At 45.0% G+C, this 21,849-nt stretch overlaps 1 protein-coding gene across 1 annotated transcript; it reads right to left on the bottom strand.

Moving 5' to 3' along the window:
- Positions 1-516: 516 nt before the first annotated feature.
- On the bottom strand, positions 517-20,922 carry LCT (lactase; the record flags this gene model as incomplete). Its single annotated transcript, XM_084265666.1, has 17 exons — positions 517-719; positions 1,391-1,621; positions 2,507-2,730; positions 3,582-3,716; positions 5,639-5,748; positions 6,097-6,299; positions 6,927-7,125; positions 8,228-8,518; positions 8,918-9,186; positions 9,554-11,113; positions 12,330-12,975; positions 13,431-14,118; positions 14,872-14,950; positions 15,048-15,150; positions 16,083-16,166; positions 17,936-18,015; positions 20,259-20,922. 17 exons carry the CDS (start codon positions 20,920-20,922, stop codon positions 517-519), a joined length of 5,769 nt encoding a protein of 1,922 aa, XP_084121792.1.
- Between the last annotated feature and the right edge of the window lie 927 nt (positions 20,923-21,849).

Here is a 21,849-nt window from a genome sequence, read left to right as displayed (position 1 = left end):
TTGTTCAGCCTGGAGAAGGCTGCAAGGAGACCTTACAGCATCCTTCCAGTACCTGAAGGGGCTACAGGTCCTATTTAAGGAGATACAATTAAGTATCTGTTCAAATGTGAAGACATAGTATGATGGTCACTTTCACTATTTATAATTAGATAATTTATTGGTTATATATTTGCAAATACATTTTTACAGTAGCTGCACTGGACCAGTATATTCTCCTAGACCAGTTTTTACCAGTATAGACCACTGCACAGCAATAGAGCTGCTAGAGACTGCTCTTGGACCCTTTAAAGAGTCCTGCCTCATCCAAGTGCAGATGATGAAGCAAGAATAGGTATAAGTTCAAGTTCAGAATCCTTACCAGATTAGGAACAAGCAATTTGACTTTTGTCTTTGAGAAATCAACTCATTAATGCCTGGGGAGAAAAGAAAAACTTGCAGCAGTACAAGCAGGTGCTTCTCCCTGCTGCTGTAGCCTTTTTCATAAAGACCAAACCAAACACTTAGCAAGCAGAAACATTACATTTTACTAAGTGCAATGTCTGATGGTTTCTTGGATCTTTTGGCTAATTTTCCATACTTGTAGGCGAACAGAGCCAAGGCCAATACTCCAACTACAGAGAGAGCAAAGAGCACGTACAGGCCTATCTCAGCACTGTGTGATGTCAGGTCTAATCCCAGAAAGTGCACGATGCCAGCTGCTCCTGGTGTGGTCTCTGGCCCTGGGAAAACAATAGGAAAGTATTAGTACAGAGCCTGGAGTGAACTCTCACCCATGTGCACATCACTGCTTCCTGCTGCTGCAAGGCTTTCAGCTATTCATTGCTCCTGCCCTGGCTGTAATTCTTTGGGATTGGTGACTGACACAATTTTGGCTCACAACCAAGCTTGCAGTGTAACTTGGGACTCAGGAGCAGTGAGTAGGTGAGTATTGTCTGGCAGCTAAAAATGATTTAAGACTACCACCCCCCCAAAGTGGTTGCTGTCTGGTGTTCAGAGAACACAACAGTGTTTTCAAAGGATTACACAAAACACAGGTTCCTATAAAGTGTTAAAAATGGTTTAGAAATAGTGATGTGGGCACGCAGGATGTGTGTGGCTTGGAGCACATCCTGGGCAGTAGAAGGGAATAACTTGTTTTGCTGGGTTTTTGAGACAGGCACAGAGTGAGGTGCTGTTGCACAAAACTGAGTCGTCGTTCTGGTTCTGCATGAAGGAAGTGACATAATTCCCCATGGCTGATTGTCTTTGGTCATTACAAAATGATTAGCCAGAGTGCTGCTGGGGCCCTTAAAGAGTCCTACAGAAATGATGGTGGTGGTATAGATGATGGAAACCTTCTGGGGTCAGATTCAGTTTCATGCAGCAGTGCAATTCCCGCTGCATCGCTTACCTTCCACCTCCAGACAGGGATGTGGGCCCTTTGCTGGGTCTGGAAACCCGTTGCAGTTTACGATCTGTGTGTAATACTTGGCAGAGGCCTTGGGCTGCCGGGGCAAGCTGGTGTCTGTGAAATTCACGTTAAAGAACCCAAACCTTTCATCAAAGCCCACTGCCCACTCAAAGTTGTCCATCAGCGACCACGCGGTGTAGCCTCGTACGTCGACGCCGTCAAGCACAACAGCTGTTACAAGGAACAGAGAGAACAGGTTAGTTGTGCAGCTGGGTGACAGGAGGCAATGCTGCCAGGCCAGCAGCAGCACAGACGTTGCAGGGTTGTTTCTAGAGGGTTGTTGCCACACTGGCCTTGGAGGCACTCTCCCCATCCCCACCTCTCACACACGCTGCCTTAGCTCGGATGCTGTAAGGTAGTTCAGATGCCACCTCATGGGCAACCGAGGGTAGCTCAGTCAGCCTGCCAGCACTGCAGGCTGCTTTCATCTGCTCCAAAAATACCAAAGCTTTTGTCTGGCAAGCAAAGGTTTAGTGACAGAGAAGAAAAGCCATTGACATGCAACTACTGCTTAACCAAGTGGTTGCAGGACCCTCGCTGCTGAGAGGCAGTAAACAAGCTCTTCTGAACAGCTGGCTGGCAGCTCCAGCCCTTCCCTTGGTCACTGCTGGAATTGAAACAAAACTCCACCCCAAACCAGTTAGGTCTTTTGTTTTGGGTTTGTGGTGGGGTTTTTTTAAAGATGCAGTTTTTAGACACTGCAGTAGTCAAACTAGAAGTTAGAACAGGTATTTGTAATGTCTAAGAGTTAAGGTGTCAAGTTAGTGTCACCTTTTCCTGCCATATCCTGCACATCCCTGCAGATACACAGGGAGGCTGCAGTGAGCCTATCCAACCCAGGGTTTGCTCTTCCTTTGATCACCTTTCCCTGCAAAGACAGTTTCTCCTAAACCCAAAGGCTCTCAGAAACAGGCACAGGCTAAACCCATGGGGGTGTGCAGCTTCCAACTGTTACGGTAGTGGTATTTCAGCTCCTTACAGCCTTCATTATACAAGTTGCTCTTGTGGCAAGACACTGCTGCTCTCCAGAGGTGCTCAGATGTAAATAATTCCTACCTTTCAGTGCTTCGTTAATGTAGCTCTGATAGTAATGTATTCGCCAAGTGTCATTGAGATTTATGGCTCCCCTTTCTGAGACCCCATTTTCGGTCACATAAATGGGAGGGTTGTTGTACTCTTCCTTTATCCATTTCAGGAGCTTTCGGAAACCAAAGGGTGCCACCTTCAGCCAGAAGGAACCAGAGTTCAGCCAGATGCGGTCTGACATGACAGCAACACCCCTGTGGAGGAAGACAGGCTGGTCAAGGAAGCAGTCCCAACTCCATGCTGCTGTGCCTGGTACCTCAAAGCTCCAAACTGTTGTACTTTGACACCATCTCTGCTGATCAGTGTAGGGGACACTGCCTGAGCACACAGAATTGCCATTTACCTGTGTACAGGAATGCAAGATTGAGCCTGGTGTTGCTCCCCAGGGCTAAACTGCTGTGCTGGGACACCCCAGCAAAGGGAAGTTAGAAGAACTTCATAAATTCTCTGTGGAAACGTTTCAGGAAACAGCCCATGTTCACCTCCATGGGTGTCCCACCATTATCTTAGTTCTTATCAGAACAACTAGTATCATTCAGGTTCTGAAGCTGGGGAAACAAATTAGTATCTAAATATCTTGGTTTGCATATTGCTAACCATGAAGTGAGTTAGCTTTGACCTTATATTTACCCAGTGTCCTGAGGGATAAAAGCTGTTCACTGCAACTGGAGCAGCAGCCATGAACCAGGATAATCTAGCAGTTCATACTGCAGATTGGGGCAGAAAATACCATAAATACTATTTACAGCTGATCCAAAACAATTGGGAGACTCAGAAGCACATATTCCTTCCTTCAGTAGACCCTCTAATTTGCTTTGTTCTAAGTATTCATGTTTAGCATCAAGTCTGTAAAAAGGGGCTGTTGCTGGGCTTTTGTCAGCACCACAGGTACTGTTTGGGGTTTTTTTTTCCCCCCTAGTATTGTTTGTAACAGGTTAAAACATCTGCCTCATGGCTTTATTTGCTATCAGTTTACATGGCTCAGTTGGCCCAGGCTCCAGATGTCCATATTTTACTTGGCTAATTATTTACATTGAGCTCTTACCTATCGGTCTCATAGGACTGAGCCTCAATCGGGTAGTTCAGGTTGTAGACTAGAACTGAGGTATAATGATTTAGCCCAAAGTAGTCATATGTGCCTTTAATCCTCTGCTTCTCACTCTCAGTAAATTCTGGAAGTCTGCAAGAGGAAACAGAGAACAGCATAAACCCCTCAAAACACAAATCTCCTCAGGACATCCCCTTCTTTTGCTTCCACCACCACCACCTCCCCACCCCCCCCAGTCCTTTTCTTGCTAGACTATGCTGCTTGCTCTAATATTCTCAAAGAGAGGAAAAGCCTGGTCTTTCACTGACCAGAGAAGGGACACCTGATGGCTAGAGGTCCTGCTCATGGTCAAAGAAGTTTGACTGTCACCCTGCTTTCTAAGACAAGAAACAGTGTTTGTCCAGTCAGGACTGTGTTGGGAAGAACTGGTGACAATCATGTCAGTTGTGTGCTCACCACCCCTCTGTGGGGACTCAGAGCTGCAGTATTTGTGTGTGACCTGTCCCAGCTCTGACAGAGGGAAGCATGAACTGATGCCTTCTAGGAGGGGACACCTGGGATGGGGTCCTGTCCCTGCTCAGGGGAGCTGGCACAAGCCCCCTCAAAACACTGTCCTCCTGCTTGCACACACTGAAGGTGCAGCCAGCCCCTGTGCTAAGATGTGCTTCACAGCAGCATCTGCTACAAGAGCTCACTCTTCTCTGAGTGGCAGCAGCAGGTCCTGGCAGAGGCTGACACTGCATTGTCATATCAACTCTGCCTGCTGCACAGGAACCAGTGAACACTTTGGCACTCTCTCCACAAAAGCCACACTTTGAGCACGCTCCATGTGTACTGCTGGTATCCCTGGTAGAAGAGGAGGGACCACGATCCTTCTGGAGGAACCTAGGAGAACCCAGGGTAACTGGGAACTAGGCTCTACCATTTAACACACAAGTGCTTGGTTCCCTTCAAAAGGGAGCCCCACCCCCCCCCCCCCCCCCGCAGAGGGCAACAGCCCCCTTTGGGATCTGCAGCCCTACTCAGTCTACTCAGAAGTGGAGACAGGGATATCCAGGGTACCCTGGAACAAGGAGCGAGGGTTCAGCTCTTAGCCAGACAAGGAAGAAAGTTCTCCTGGGGCTTAGGTCCCTAGGCAAGCCCTGCTGGAAATGCAGCCAGTGCTCCTGGCAGTTTGGGGATGCTTGAGAGTGTGCAGCCTTAGATTGAGGACAGAACTTCTTCCCCAGCTTGAGATGCTGGGGCACGTTACCTCGTAAAGCAACACATGTCACTGCTCTCTTAATAATGGCAGCAACTACCAGAGACAAGTTATCTGTCAGGGAAAAAGTGCCAAAGAACGTGTTTTAGGCATGTAGAAAAATGTGACTTGAACCTTGAGGAGACTTGACTTTGCTGCAGAGCAGCAACCAACCCTCCATCTCCCTCATTTCAAAACAAGTAAGTGGTCCTCCACATTTTCACAAAGGAATCATAGAATGTTAGGCGTTGGAAGGGACTTCAAAACATCATCCAACCCCCACCCCTGCCAGAGCAGGATCACCTGGACTAAATCACACAGGGACATGATCAGGAATAGTCCTAGATCGAATATACCCCATTAAAATGCTTTTTTCCTTCCAAGTGCCAAGAAAGGGAAAAACATCCATGACGAGCCACTGCTACTACAATAACATAATTAATGAGAATGGAGAAGACGACCTGTAATTCAGAAGCACTAATGAGTTCTCAGGGCTCAAGTTCAGTCCATAGTTTTAAGAAAAGTTACCCTCCATTTACCATGGCTGTCAGGTAAAGCACTGTGTGTGAGGCAGAGCATTTACTCGATCTCTCTGAGCTGCTAATTGATTTCCCCAAAATACATTATATTAATGAATTTAGTTTATAAGAGAAGGAACAGACAAAATACACAGCGGGGTTTTTCTGGGAGGATACAGTAAGATTTTTTTACAGCAACACTGCAATAGAATCATTGAAATTCAGTCCTTCTATCAGAAAAGCAGGTCTCAGCACAGCAAGTAAACCAAAAGCAGCCAATGAGCCTGGGCTCTTACCGGGACTGGTTCAGGCCCTGAGCCAGGCTGCGCTCCCGAATCCTCTTCTTCATAACCTCGTTATAGTCACCATTTTTGAAAATGGGGTGAGCAAACCAACCTAGGAAGAACTAAGCCAGGAAACAAGGGAGAATGATCAGTTATGTAGCAAAACAAGGGACTGCACCACTCCTCCTTCGTGTGCTGCTTTCTAATAGTACCTGAATTTGTAATGGACAGGCATGTGGAGATACCCAGGGCTGCCTGTGCAACAGCAGTAAATGCAGTAAGCTTATTTCTTGTCTTGTTTCTGTGGAATACTTGATCAGCCACCAGAAGTGACACATTTCCTTGCACTGATGCCACTGGCTCATCCTTTTCTTTCAGTGAGATAGTCACCTAGGTTCTGGGCACCCCCAGCACCCAGAGAAGGGGTACCACCACCACCAAACCCAGGAGCAGCAGGGAGAGCTCTGTACCTCCAGGTATCGCCTGGCAGCGTCGACGTCCTCCTGGTTGTATGGGTTCCTTGGCATTGCCCAGTCAGAGTTGAGGGTGATGGAGATTAACCCTCCTTGCTTGGGCCTGTAGGTCTCATTGTAGAGGTGCCAGGCTTCTGCATGGGCCCTGATCAAGTTGTGCCCCACCACGTAGGCGGCTCGCCCTGGCCGACTGGAGATGCCTGCAGAGACACAGTGAGAGCACAGGCAGAGGAGGAGAGGAGGAGGAGGAATACCCAGCTTCCTCATCAACTGCTTCCTGGGTGAATTCCTGGACCTGCCCCACTGGGAAATGAGTGAGTGCAGCACCTGGTGCCCTTGGGTCCAGCCAGCACAGCTGAAGGCATAGCTGCAGTGGGCAGGCTGAGCAGGACACAGCATTGCCCCTTCTTCCCCGCTCCAGCAGAACATGGGATGGTGGAGCTCTTACACAAGGGCTGCCAGCCTGGTGAGCAGAAAATTGTGTGCTCAGCTCCCATCCCTCCTCTTCCCTGGCTTCTACCCTACAGTTGAGCTTGGTGCTCCCCCAGCCCTCTGACCCAGCACCTCTGCTCCAGGCAGCAAGTGGAATGTGGAAGCTGCTGAGTATGTTAGAGGAGTGGTAGGAAGATGGGTCTTGGAGGGGACAGGCAAACTGAAAGAAGGTCCTGTTCACTGCACCACAGCAGTCCAAACCCCATTTATCCCCACCACACCGTCTTCCTTCCTTGCTCTACCTTTGCAAACCCCTAGCATCTACTCTGCTGAAGCAGGAAACAGCTGTGTCTACAGTGCTGTGAGGGCTCCAAGGTTATGCCCAGCAGTCTTACCTGGAGCAGCTGTGCCAACGCCATAGCCCAAGTATGCCGAGTTGTAGGGTTCATTGAAGGTTATCCAGAATTTCACTTTATCTCCCAGCTTACTGAAAAGGACGTCAGCATATTCCTTGAACCTCTGAACTATAGTATCGTTCTCCCACCCACCAACATTCTGCAGTGCCTGTGGGAGGTCCCAGTGATAGAGAGTTATCTGTGGGGAAAGACAAGAAGAAAAAGGACTTAACCAGTCACCCTTACTTTTGGAAATAAGGACAGTAACCCAGCGTTAGTTATGAACATAAACAAACTGCTTTGATCTGCAGCTACCTGTTCCTAACAGTGTTTGAGTTTGTAGCAATCACACATGCACCCATACAAAATACCTTTTTGCCAGTGTTTCAGGTTTTTCAGGACATGGGGGACATGACTCAAACTTGAAGATGAAGCTTTTACCAAAAACCACCACAACCTTGCGATAGCAAGAACTTGTTGGTGAGGAACTGCTGTGCCTGTTCACTCTCAGGCGAAACACAGTCCAACAGAACACCTGTTTGGGCTGGTACATCTGTAGGACCAGTCCAGAGCAATGCCATGAAGGCACTGGTTTGCTCAGGTGTGATCTGATGCCTGTCTAGATACTCCTGGATTGCCCCTGTACGGTGTGCAGGCACATGTACGTGGCATTTGGTGCAGCCATGTGTACTGCCTACGTGTGCCAGCATGGTTTGGGGAGGGCAGGGACAGCCAGCAGCGGGAAGCCAACAGCAGAAGCAAGCTAAATGTGCCCAAGTCTATGGGGACAGGTCAGATGATTGACTCAAGGGTGCTGAAAGAGCTGACTGATGCAGTGGTCACTGTGCATTAGATGTGACACACCATGCTCAGCAGTGGAGTTTTGGGACTCCTGTGAGAAGAATAACATTATACCCATCCCCAGTAAAGACAAGAAAGAGGATGCTGGGAACTACAGTACAGGTTGGTCAGCCTCACCTCAGTCTCTGGAAAGATCACTGCGTAGGTCCTTGTGGAATCCACTTCCAAGCACATGAATGATGAGAAGGTAATTGGAAATGGCCAACAAGAAGGTTACTGTGATCTTTCTCAGTAGTAATTTCTAACATACCACTATATTCCCAGTTCATATGCTTATGCAGCCCATGTTTCCTCACAGAACATGATGAAAAGCAATTTCTTTGTGAAGGAGGGCATGGATGAACGCACACACACACACACACACACACACACACGTGCTCTGAGCATCACACTTGGGTTCTGCTGGGTTTTTTAACCGCTAAGTTACTGGTTTTAGTTACCTGAGGCATAATGTTGGCTGCCAGAAGAGCATCAACAAGCCTCTCATAGTAGTTCAGTCCCTTCTCATTGATGAATTTGGTGGTTCCATCTGGGAGAACACGGGGCCAGGAGACTGAAAAGCGATAGTGAGACACCTTGAGGCTTTTCAGCATTGCCACGTCCTCCTCAATCCTGTGGTAGCTGTCACAAGCTACATCTCCATTGTCATCATTGCTGATCCTCAAGGGAGTGTGAGAGTATTGGTCCCAAATGCTAAGTCCTTTCCCATCTGCTCTCCATGCTCCCTCAATCTGTAATTGAAGATTGGGGTGGGGGGGAAATTGTTAGCAAACCCCAAATTTAGGTCTTGGCCTAGAAATGAAGTCAGCCTGTTGTTAGTCATTGTGGCACCACACAGTATTTTGACTTACCAGTTTAGGACTAAAAATAGCAATGCTTTTGCTGTGCCAAACATACTAAGACCTCTTGGGCCTCAAGGTAAGACATATTAGCACAGCACAACGTCACAGAACAGTCAATTCCTGTGGTATAACCATGCCCTTACACACCCCTTTTACAGCAGTCCTCAATTATGGTAAAACCCAATGCTACAAATGCTGTAGCCTCTCATCCAAAATGAATTTGCTGTCCTCATCCAAAATGAATTTGCTGTCCTCAGATACTTTAAGAGCCTGCCTCAGTTTTCTAACCTGATATGCTGAAGTTGCTGTGCTCCACCAGAAGTTCTCTGGAAACTCTCCATATAAAAATTCATCTCCTTTTGCAAGTGGGATGCCATTGTTGCGGATGATTTCTGCATAGTACACAGCGGAGCGCTTTGGGGTTCTTGGCCTGTTGGGATTGTTGAAATCAACCTGGTGCAATCCAAATCTTGGGTCATAACCAAACAACCATTCAAAGTTATCCATAAAGGACCAAGCGTTGTATCCTCTCAGATCAACACCATCCAACTTGTAAGCTGAAAGACCAGGAACAAAGGGAAGAGCATCAGTCACATGATCCCACATGAAATGAATCACAAGGTATTCACATGCAAGCACATATATGCTTCCAGCTTCATCAAGTTGGTGCTGGACAACTAAGACTACAAGGGACTCTTCACAGCTGGAGGACAGACTAAGACTACAAGGGACTCTTCACAGCTGGAGGACACAGAGTAGAAATGGCCATGTATGGCGATCATAAAAACAAACATTATGTTTACATTGCTTTTAGAATATTTACATACAAATTGCTTTTAAAAAACAGCCCTCAGAGGAAGAAAAGAACCAGAAATCTAGGGGGAAACCACATACCACCACCAGAACACAAGCAAACACTGGTACCTTTCAAAGCTTCATCGATGTATGTTTTGTAGTAAAATATCCTGCTATTGTCATCAACATCTGATGCAGTCTTTATCCCCACCCCATTCTCCATTATGTATATTGGGGGATTTCCATATTCTTCTTTGATCCAGTTCAATACCCTCCTCAGCCCCCAGGCCACAGCCTGCTGGCCAGGAATTGCTGAGGAAGGCCAGGAGCTGTCAACCTCTTCTGAGACTTCCCGGTCATACTCATAAGAAGGGGGATTCAGTTGGGTCGTTGTGTGGGTGACGATTTTGGAGCTGTAGCTGTTGAAGCAGAAAACATCTGCTGTGCCCCTGATGTAATTGCTCTCCTCCTCTGTGAAAACGGGTAGCCGAGAGGATGGCAGGTTCTGGAGCTCACTCCTGTTCCCAACTTTCCACTTCATGACCTCAGGGTAGTCCCCATTTTTGAAAATTGGGTGTGCAAACCACCCCACCAGAAACTGCAGGTATCTGTCTGCAGCTTCTATGTCCCTGGGGTTACTTGGTGTCTTCGGCTCGACCCAGTCGATGTTGGGGCACAGAGCAATGACCCCTCCCTGGGTCGCTCTGTATTTGTCATCATAGGTGTGGTAGACCTTGGCATGAGCTTTCAGTAAGATGTGGGCAACCTTGTAGGGAGCACTGCCAGGATCCTTGACGTTGGGTGGGAACTCCCCAGTGCCATAGCCAACCCAGGCAATGACCTGGGGCTCGTTGAAGGTAATCCAGAACTTCACCCTGTCCCCAAAGGTCTTGAAACAGAAGTCTGCAAAACTATTAAATAGGTCAATCAGCTCACTGCTCTCCCAGCCACCGACTTCCTGGAGAGCTTGTGGCAGGTCCCAGTGGTAGAGAGTGACAATTGGTACGATGCTGTTTGCCACCAGTCCATCAATCAGACGGTTATAGTAGTCAACTCCATGGCTGTTTACTGAGTCGCTCCTTCCGGTGGGGAAAATTCGAGACCAGGACAGGGAGAAACGATAGTTCTTTACCCCTAAGGCTCTCAGCAGGTAAATATCTTCCTCCACCTTGTTGTAGCTGTCACAAGCTATATCTCCAGTATCACCATTCTGTATATTCCCTGGGCCATGGGTGAAATCATCCCAAATGCTGGGTCCTTTGCCATCTGCATTCCAACCTCCCTCTATCTGGTAGGCAGAGGAAGACACACCCCATGTAAAGTTCTCTGTGAACGTCCCATAAAAGTACATGTCCCTTTCAAAGTCTGTTTGAGATGAAAACTTCTGCCAGACAACCTTTGCCTTGGAGGGAACTTCAGATGCTGGTAAATTTGGCAACTTTGATGGCATGGGTAGGTCAAACATTACTGGCACAGGGGATCTGCCCGAGGCTTTTGATGGGAAACCATTGTTGTCAATAACACTGGAATAGAAATAAGCTGATTCCTTGGGAGTCCTTTGTCTGTTGCTATCTTCAAAATTCACATGATGTAGCCCAAATTTTAGGCTGTACCCCTCTGGGCCTTCAAAGCCATCAACCAGGGATCGAGCAATATATGACTGAACATTGACTTCATCTACTTTTACCGCTGTCAAAGAAACAGTAGGAGATACTGTTGATCATTTGAACATTTTCTGAACACAGAACAATATAAGCACCACAACTGAGGGTATCAGTGTGATAAGCCAAACATCTACAAATGGTCTTTTAGGCAAAAAAGAAACCCACCCAGAGTATCTGGCAAGTAAAGCTGTCAGCACTGTAACAGGAGCTGGCCAAATGCTTAGTGGTGAAAAGGCATCAGAGAAGAAATATTAGTCAATTGATATTTAAGTACAGAGCACTGATGCCACTGTTATCCCTTTCCCTGGGTTCTTGTTTTCAAGCACAAGTCACCAGTTTAGGTATGTGGTGCCCTTTCAGGTTTAACACCACAGTTAAACTGAATCATTACATGTATTTAGTGCTTGCCTATCTTCCCTGAGCAAAGAGAGTTTGTTTTAGTGCAACAGCATATTCAATACCAGCTGAGGCAAGTCCAGCATCCTTCCTCATCCTACAAAAAAGCAGCACTAAATCTCTCTCATTCCAGAGAAGTTCACTTCCCATATGCAGTCCATCTGTACTTCTGCTGAGGCATAACAGCAATGCTAATAGTTTTAAACCTTTGAACAGTTCTATCAGTATGTTGAGAACTAGGTCATGAAAATCAGGTGCTGTAGACTGATGACCAACATATTTAATACAGAACACTTAATGATGTTTTCCCTACAGTATCGTTTTGTGTATCTCAACAGAGCATCAGTCCAATCTCTGTTTGAAATCTCAAACCTTTATATGTATCCAGAGCTTCGGTCACTAATATTAGTTTTACATCACTTGATAAGCAGTTTGCAAAGATGCAGGTGTAACTTGAACCTTGCTCAAAACAATTGAGAAAGAGAGAAATACCTCCCTAAAAATTCTAACCTGAGATAGTACAGGATGCTGTCAATTAGATCTGCTTAATCAGTAAAGACATTGTTCAGTCCTAATCTGTGAGATCTCTGTAGGCAAGAGCCTGCCTGCAGGCAAATCATCTACAGGGTAGCTGAAGTATATAAACACTGTTCTCACAGAGGGACGGGCTATTAAGGTCCAGGATACATGTGAAAAACCTGTTCCCATCTCTAAACAGAATGGAGAGATCCATACTGACCTCACATCACTCCACAAGTGGTGATGTTTTAAAATTAATCACCATGGAAGGTGATAGAGTAACCAGCTGCCATTGTTTTAAAACACAGAGTAAAATGTCTCCATACCTTTTAGAGCCTCATTAATGTAGCGGCGGAAATAGTCTACTCGCAGAGTGTCGTTAAGAGGATCCCCTCCGTCTTCTGTGGGCATACCATTTCCTGCTATGTAAATTGGAACATTTGTCCCTGTGTATTCCTGGGACACAAACTTCAGCAGCCTTCTTAATCCCCAAGGGACCACGTGGATCCCAGAAGAGGCAGTTTGTGGCCAAGAAGGATCTGCCTGCACAGAGAAGTTCCCGATGCTCTCGTAGCTGGACGCGCACGTCTCATTAGCCCCAGCGCTGACCAGGTGGGAAGTGTAATGGGAAAGACCAAAAAAATCTGCAGTCCCTTTCACCCAGGACTTCTCCTCTTCTCCAAACACAGGCAGCTGTACAACTGTTGAGGGGCACTGCTGGTTTACTTCCTGGATCTGAGCCTTCAGGATATCTGGGTAATCACCATTAACAAATATAGGGTGAGCAAACCAGCCGAGCATGAACTGCAGGTACCTCTCAGATGCTCTCACGTCCTCGGCGTTGGTTGGAGTCTTGGGCTCAGCCCAATCCGAGTTCAGCACCACGCCCACCTTCCCATCTTGCTTAGAACGGTATTTATCGTTATACAGGTGCCAGACCTTGGCATGAGCCTTGAGAATTGTGTGAGCCACCTAGAGCCAGAAAGCACAGGAACACGTGACACAAAAACTCCACACAAAAGCTCTTAAGCATTGAGATTACTGCCATGTGAAAATGTCATCTCACCCAAAAGAGGAAACCTTGACAAAACAACTAATCATAGCCAGTTTGGGATGAAGCAGAAGACACTGGCTATCCATCAATACCAGCTTTCAGAATAGAAAAATAAACCCATAGAGTCATAGAATACACTGAGTTGGAAGGGACCCATAAGGATTATCAAGTCCAACTCCACACAGGGCCAAAGACAGACATCTAGCACCCATCAACTACCCCATTTTTTTTGCATGTATAATAAACCCAACAAGCACAGAGTTGTCTCAGAGGTCACATTACCCTTGAACACAGTTAAAAGTATGGAACCATCAGAGGAAAAAAAAACCCCACAATGGCAGTGGCAGGATCCTGGTTATTCCTGTGTCCCTACCTTGTAAGATGCTATTCCTGGGTCAGCAATTCCTGGAGGATGCTCTCCGGTGCCATAGCCAGCATAGCTGATAACCCAAGGCTCATGGAAGGTAATCCATAACTTGACTCGATCCCCAAAAGTGGCAAAGCAGAAGTCAGCATAGTTTACAAAAGCATCTATGATACTGTCATTCTGCCAGCCACCCAGGACCTGGAGAGCTTGTGGGAGGTCCCAGTGGAACAGAGTCATCATGGGCTCAATGTTTGAGTCCAACAACTCGTTAATTAATTGGTTGTAATAATCAACACCCTTGGAGTTGATGGTCTTGTTGGTGCCATCAGGGAAAATTCTAGGCCAGGATATGGAAAATTTGTACAGCTGGGGATGAAGACCCCTCAGGAGGTAAACGTCATAGCTGGTTTTGTAGTAGCTGTCACATGCCACATCTGCAGTTTGGTTCATGTAGACATGACCTGCATGCCCAAACTGATCCCAGATGCTCTCTCCTTTCCCATCCTCTGCCCAAGCTCCTTCTATGTTCAAGGCACCTGTGGATGTGCCCCAGAGGAAACCATTTGGAAAAACATCTTCTAGAAAAGAATCCCTCTCTGACTCAGCCTGTTGGGCAAACATTTCCCAGACTGTTTGATAGGAGGAGCGAGAGGCAGGACCAGCATCTGAGTACTCTTGTAGAGTATCTGTTTTCCTAGAAATAAAACAAAAAGAAGTTAGTCTCCAAGGTTGGTGCCAGTGCCACAGAACTTGCAAACACTGAGGATAAAAGAATTGTTTCCCATTCAAGTGGCATAAGGCACTTAGGGGAACAGTTCCTTTGCCATCTGATCCATCCAACCCACAGCCTAGCAGAGGAGGGTGGAGTGCAATGAGCTAACTGCAGAGCAGCTCAAGAGCTACATATCTAATGCACTACTTTGGAGGTAGATTCTCATAGTTCATAATTCATTGCAGCTAGGTCACAGGTGCAGACAAAGCCCTTGCAGTGTGCAGCATTATCACATGCTACAAAATCTCTCACAAGTGTCCATAGGATAAGCCAAACCTAACCAACCCTTCTTAGCATGTCCCTGTGCAATGACACCTCCTACACTTCTATATGCCCAACTGTCTTCTCTCTCACAAAAGCCTCTCCTTAATTATTTATTTATTTTAAACTATTATGCTCTTGAAAAGAGCAGAAGGCTTGGAAAACATTTCTGTTACTATTGGCTTGAAGGTGTGACCTGGGTAACCAAGGATCAGAGAGTGGAAGAAGATTATGCTGCCTGTAGGATGGAGGCTTGCCTGTAGCAGCAACAGGCTGGGCTCAGCAGCAGGCATTCCTTTCCAGTCCTTTCACAGCTAACAGCAGACACTAAAACTTCCTTGTGTCTGTCTGCACACACATTTCTAGAGGACATGGATTTATTACAGTATTTAAATTAAGGGACAAAACCCATACCTTAACACATGAGATGGTGAGAAGTCCAAGAACTGATTAACATCATACCCAATCGTACGTGTCTCTTCTTTATTAAGAGCTGAAAACAAACAAATGGTAAGTGATGGACTCAGTCACAAAGTTGGTGCTATGCAGAGATTAGTTAACAAAAATCTCCTCTTTCTTCTGCCACTCACCTGCAACAACGTCAGCTACTGGTTTGAAAGGATTCTCTTCTGTGGAACCACAATCAAGGAATTCTAGGCTAAAAATCAAGATCTCTATGTCCTTCCAGGAATTCTGCAAAACCAGAAATCAGGGACTTGTATGAAAAGAAGCATCAGCCAGCTAGTAAAGCCATGTTCTTGGCATTTGTTGCTTTTAACACAGACTAGGAAATACCTAGAAGACTGAGAATTGGTGATGCAGTTCTTCAAAGCCAAATTCATAAATCAACAGGGTAGGCTTTCAATACCACCCACTATTTTTCTCTGATCTGAAAAGGGCTCAATGCAAATCATAGTGTAAACCCCAGGAAACTTCAGTATTCAACCTGTCACTGAAAAGGCACAAGGAACTATGTCCTTTTTTGAGAGCTTACTTGGCAACAATCTGTTGCCCACTCCAGATTTTTAGCCTAACTGCAGCATGCTGGGACTCTGAAGACAGTGAGTCACATGGATAGCTCCTTATTCTGTTACTCAGTCACTGGATGAGTCTTGTCTTATGGATATTAAGGTTCAATATCAGGTACAAGCCTGGAGCATGGTGACATTGTTGCTGCCATGTGACCTAAGGCTTTCACAGGCTCATCTTCATTAACATTTCTATCAGTGCCTCTACTGATGAGGACTTGAGGAGCTTGGTAGCACCACTGCAGATCCCATGTTGGAATAAAATAGTGCAAGTATTAACCTAACAGCTTGTCAAACACTTAGGACATAAGAGAGAAGGTTTTTTGGTCCTGGACAAACAAATTATGCCATTCCAGTCATTACTACATTAACGAGCATTGACCAAGGTGACCCTTTCCAGCACTTTCAAACACCTGTTTTTAAGTCAGAATAACAACAGAGAAATGAGCACTATGCAGCTGTTTCCTATTGTAGTTGCTCTATGAGCTCTCACACCAAACCAGAACTGTTCAGACATGCATCAAGAAACATGAAATTCCCCTTCTATTTATGGTCTGTTGTCTGCTGCTATAATTTTAACACTGTAAATGCTGCTACCTGGAATTCATCCAATTTCCTGAAGAAATCCATTTCATTTCCACAACGGTACTGGAGGCTGAGAGACAAAAAGTCTAATGATTCCTGGAAACAAGGAAAGGAAAAGAATTATCCAGGAGGAAAATGTATTTCTTGCAAGTATTGCATTAAAATACATAAAAATATGAAATGTTTGATAAAGATACATTGCTTGAGTGAGAAGCCACACAGCTGTATGGGAGCCCCAGGCAACATAGTGAGTACAAACTGGGTATTGCATGGGAAGATGCATTTTGTATCTCTCCTTCTAAACAAAGTAAAATGTAAACAGCTAAATGAAATTCTAGGAGTATTTTATGAATTTAATATTAATGATTTGCAGTGGGATTTTTTAATTAGTAAGGATGTCTATGATTTATCAAACTGAGGAACTTTTGCAACTATATGGTTTAGGTAAGCCTTATGAATAATCCTTTGGGGAAAGTCCACTTCAGAAATCTTTCATCATTTCAAACTCTAAGTGTTACTGCACTAGAAGTTACCAAGTTCAAGGGAATAGGCCTGATAAGCTTTCAGTTTACTTTTCAGTCCAAGGTTTTCTTCTAGCTTAGCCAGTTCACCTAACATAACATCTCTGCTCTCCCTATGTTGTGGTTTAACCCAGCAGGAAGATGAAACAACCTGACAGCCCTTCACTCACTCCCTGCTCTGCAGGGGGATGGGGGAGAGAATCAAAAAGAAAAAGGTAACACCTGTTGGCTGAAATAGGCCAGAGAATGAAGAGAATAACAACATATTTATAATACTAAAAGAATATACAAACCAAGTGATGCACAGCACAACTGCTCACCACCATACTCAGCAAGTTCCTAAGCTGCCCTGCCTCCCAGCCCACCCCTCAGTCATAGATGGAGCATGATGCCATATGGTAGGGCATATCCCTTCGACCAGTTTGGACCAGCGGTCCCAGCTGCATCTTCTCCCAGCCTTTTGTGCATCTCAAGCCCCCTTGATGGTGGGCTGAGGTGAGAAGCTGAAAAGTCCTTGGTTTAGTGCAACCACTACTTAGCAACAAACAAAAAAATCAGTGTGCTATCAACATTCTCATCTTAAATCCAAAACACAGCACTACACCAGCTGCTAGGAAGGAAATTATCTCTATCCCAGTGAAAACCAAGACACCCTCCAAGCCACACCTTGCTTATATCTTGAAATGTCATGCCTACAACATTACTTACCCAATTACTAAATTTTGAAGGATTGTGAACACCAGAAAAAAAGCTGTCCTGTCATTAGTTCACTGTATCCTACATCAACAACCTCTAGGTGAAGACAACTAACAGAGAGTTTGGTCTTTACAGAAAGGATGTCATCATCTTTGTAGAGATTATGTTCTTGCATTGTGCCACCCCCATGAAAGGGGAATGCTTTTAGCACAGCTCAGTCTGTGTTTTAACATAACAAGCAGGTGGTTTTTCTAATAACAGTAATTTAAAATAAAGTATCTCTGCTGGTGGTGCATTAAGTAGTCTTGCAAAGAAAATAACAATGGGTACAACTTTTTACAGACACTTTGTCATCTAAGCATGCATATTGCCAACACTGCTGATTATGAAAGCAAATGTCTCCATCTATCTTCACCAGTGCTTACTAGCCAAGAAAGGATGCTGAAGCCACTTTTGTAATCAGCAAACTTCACGTGATCAGAACAATCAACTAAGTAAAAATTTACCAAACTGGTCAGTTCTAAAATTCTTTAAACTTATAAAATATTTATTTAATTTGGAACAAGCCACTCGATCCTGTACATAAAAATCAAGCTAAATAAAATAAAATTTATATAATTTTGGAAACAATTTCTATTAAGGTGTTACCTGAAGAGAAGCTGAAAGAAATTCTGATGAAGCTTTATCCAAGCCATGATCCATTCCTAAAGCAATGGACAGCTTTCCACCTTCGGGAGAAAAAAGAACAGGCAGTCTAGTGGTTGTATAAAGACAAACAAAAGATTTCAATTCACTGCAGTTATCTTAAAATCAGTCAAGAAATTTTTTAAGACATGGATCATCAGGCAGTGTCCTAGTTTGCTGAGTTTAGAATACCCACTGTGAATTCAAGGAAGAGTTGAAGAAGGTAGAAATTCTAAGGCAGAGTTTAAGGTCTCTCTGTCAATAAACCTTGTATTATCCTAACAGCTCATAAACATCCTAGCCCTGCTGCTGGCAGGGAGGTGGATCTGCACACAGCTGTCCAGTGGGTGCCTTTCCACTCCAGGCATAACTATAAGTAATATCTTCATTAGGAGGTGTTCAAGGACAGGTTGGATGGGGCCCTGGGCAACCTTGTGTAGCTCCAGGCCTGGAGGTTGGTGGCCCTGCCTGTGGCAGGGGGGGTTGGAGCTCTATGATCCTTGGGATCCCTTCCAACCCATGCCATTCTATGATTGTATGATTCAATTTTCATGCCTTCGTGGTGGGTCTACAGAGGTTGGGTTTTTAAATCCATCCTGTGCTGGGTGGTGCTGAGAAGCTGGGATGCTGGCATCTGGGGGGACAAGTTACGTGGGAGGGAAGTTGGGCCACTTCTAAGGGCTGTCACCAGATGATGTGAGCTGAGCAGCAAAGTATTCCTGACAAACACAGGAATTACAAATTAATTAAAAATATGAAAAACTGTGACTCAGCCAGCTCTGTGGGTTTTCTGTCTGGGACAGATGAATTCCAAGCTCAAAGAAGGCGGACCCAAGAGGGAAATTCCTGGGTACCCATCATAGAAGAGGTGAAAATTCTCTTGCTCTGTGAAGTTAAGATTTAATTAGTTAAAAATCCTAGTGTCTGCAATGAGGCAAATCAAACAAAGGATATTGCAGACTTCCTCACACTATTATTAACTCTCAGGAGACTTGTTTCTTCACAGTTTGAAGTACATTTCAGGAAGTTTTTCCTTTCCTCTGTGGGTTGGGAAGAGATGCACAAAAATACATTATCTACAAAATAGCTTGATTATTATGGCTTTGGCATTGTACACACAAAAAACTAGAACGAGAATGGATTTGAGCAATCTGAAAGCATTTTTAACTGATAATTTGTTTTCATTTTAAGCTGAAAAGTAAATATTTTGTCTCTTATGGGTATATTTAACTTTTAAAGTTAAATAAAATAATTTCACTTCAATTAAATGGTAAATGTAATTTTAAACCATGATCGGTTTTAAGTGGATTTTTGTCAATACATTTTTAAGGATTTCCACTTTTTTGGTGGAAAGCTTGATGGCTGAATTTGACCTGTTTCTTCAGCTAGATCTGGACCTCCAAAGCTCTATTCCAAGCCTTAATGAAAGAGATCCCACCCACTGAAATAAGTAATAAGGCTTTAAAAACGAGAAAACTGTGCTGGCATCAAAGATTCTGCCAAAGTCTCAGTCCCACTTCTATTACACGACACATCTAAGGTTTGGTAGATGAACAGTATGAGATTGCAGCTCATCAGGACCATCTGCTGGTCTTTAAGAGCACATGGACAACAGTCATTAGAGAAAAAGCATATAGAAGAAATATTACAGTTGTTGAAGTGCTAGTTTCTGATGCTCAAAGTAACTGGAAACTATCTAATACTTTTCCCTGATGCTTAAGATTAAACACAAATATGCACACATACATTTAGAAATACATATTTTTTCAAGGCCAGGTTGGATGGGGCCCTGGGCAACCTTGTGTAGCTCCAGGCCTGGAGGTTGGTGGCCCTGCCTGTGGTAGGGTGGGGTTGGAACTCTATGATCCTTGGGATCCCTTCCAACCCAGACCATTCTATGATTCTCCTCAACTATTTTGGCTATCATTCCAAGTAAAATGCAATTTCCAAGAAATTATAAAGCTGGTAATATAAGGGAACTAGTTACTCAAGGGTTTCTGTGTAATTCTGAGAGCACCAACAAGTGTACTCACACAGAGATTGCATGTACCAGTTACAATTTAATCCCATCACAGAATACTTGTGAAAAAGCCATATAAAGATCACAGAATCACCAGGTTGGAAAACACCTTTAAGATCATCAAGCCCAACCATTCCTGTCCTAAACTAAACCATATCCCTAAGTACCTCAACTGCCCTTTTTTTAAGCACATCCAGGGAAGGTGACTCAACCACATCCCTGGATAGTGGATATAAAAAAAAACAACCCTCCTGCCATCCTCCTTACCTGCCAGTGAGTATTTCTCATGATAGATGGAGTAAGCTCTTCCATGAGCAGCAGCTAGGGCCTGGGCTCGGTACCTGGGCTCATCATAGGGCAGGCTTTCAAGGACCTCTGGCAGGTCACTGAAGGTGAGCCACACATCCACCAGCTCCCCCAAAGTGCGGAAGCTGAACTCCGCGTATTCTGCAAACAGGTCAGCAAAAGCACTGGGTTTCCTACCCCTGACCTGCATGGCCACAGCGCTAGGGACACGCTGGCCATGCAGGACTACCACTGGCCTCAGGTCTGCAACAACAATGCTCTGGAGGAGCTCCTGGTAGCACTGCACTTGAGCTTCATCTGGTTCCCTGGCATCCCCCTTTGGAAGAAGACGTGCCCACGGCAGGAAGACTTTGTAATGCGTCACCCCGCTCTCATGAAGGTGGGAGAAGTACTGGGGCAGCTCAGCTGCCACCAGACCTCGTTGGCACAGGTAATCATGGGCTTCAGCCACAGCAGGGCCTTGGTCTTCCTTGGGTAGGACTTGGTCCTGCAGATGGAATCGATTTACCAACTCTCTGGGTAGAGGTCCAGCAATGGCAATGACATTCTGAGCAAATTCTTCATCTGTTCCAAGGCTGGAACAGACTAATAGAAAGAAGATGACTGTCTTACAAGCCATCTCCATTTCTGGGCCTGCCTCAGAAACAGTTGTTCCACACTATTTATACTACAGAGTAAGTAATATTTAACTGAAATTATCTATTACACAGATAAATGTACCCGGAACTAGCTGACACTAGAATGATAACAAATCAGGACAACCAGATGAATGAACAAATAGGTGAATACAAAAAACCAGTCAAATTATTATCTGGTGAAAGGTCATATGGAAATATTTTCTGAGATGCTCAGGTTCCCCTTCATACTTGAACATCAACTGACACTCGCTGGTACTACCTCCATTTCAGAGGAAGATAAAATAGGTGCAGCTTTTAATGGCCCCTGGACAGCCTTTTCCTGTCTTACAAGGAATCCCAGCACAGCTCTGGCTGCAGAGAATGACAAGAGTAGAGTTACCTGCATTGCTGGTGCTGGGTGCTACCATGGCTCAAGGGTGGGTAGGACAGTAAAGAAGCACCTTTGTACTATAATTCTTGGGTGCATAAAGGAAATCTGAGCTGTGGCATCTTTCCCACTTGGAAAAGCATATGTGAATCAAGCATCGATAACATGCACCTTCGTGCCTCGTAACATCAAGTAACTTGAGCAATAGAATTTTATTGCTTTCCAAAGTACTTTCCCTCAGCCTTGAGAACACACGCTCCCTCTGCAGAGTGGACACAAAGATCACCAGCCTAAACTGCTGCAGGGAAGAGAGAACTCTTCTACATTCAAACTCAGCAAAACTGAAGAGCTGACGTTTACCTGAACCACCTGTCTGTGCTGCCTGAATACAGAACGTGTTTACATCATCTAAACACAAAATTCTACATAACTACATTGAAAAGTCAGTTCTATCTCCCAGTTTATTTCCCTTTAATAATCACCTTGTTTGTTTAAAGCATACCTGGAATCACCAGTTCAACTTATTGCTCTGCCAAGCAGTATTATC

Source organism: Gallinula chloropus (genome assembly GCF_964237585.1).
Source record: "Gallinula chloropus genome assembly, chromosome: 5".
NCBI lineage: Eukaryota > Metazoa > Chordata > Aves > Gruiformes > Rallidae > Gallinula > Gallinula chloropus.
The sequence above is the reverse complement of the archived record's forward strand: the minus strand, read 5'-3'. Positions and strand labels throughout refer to the sequence as shown.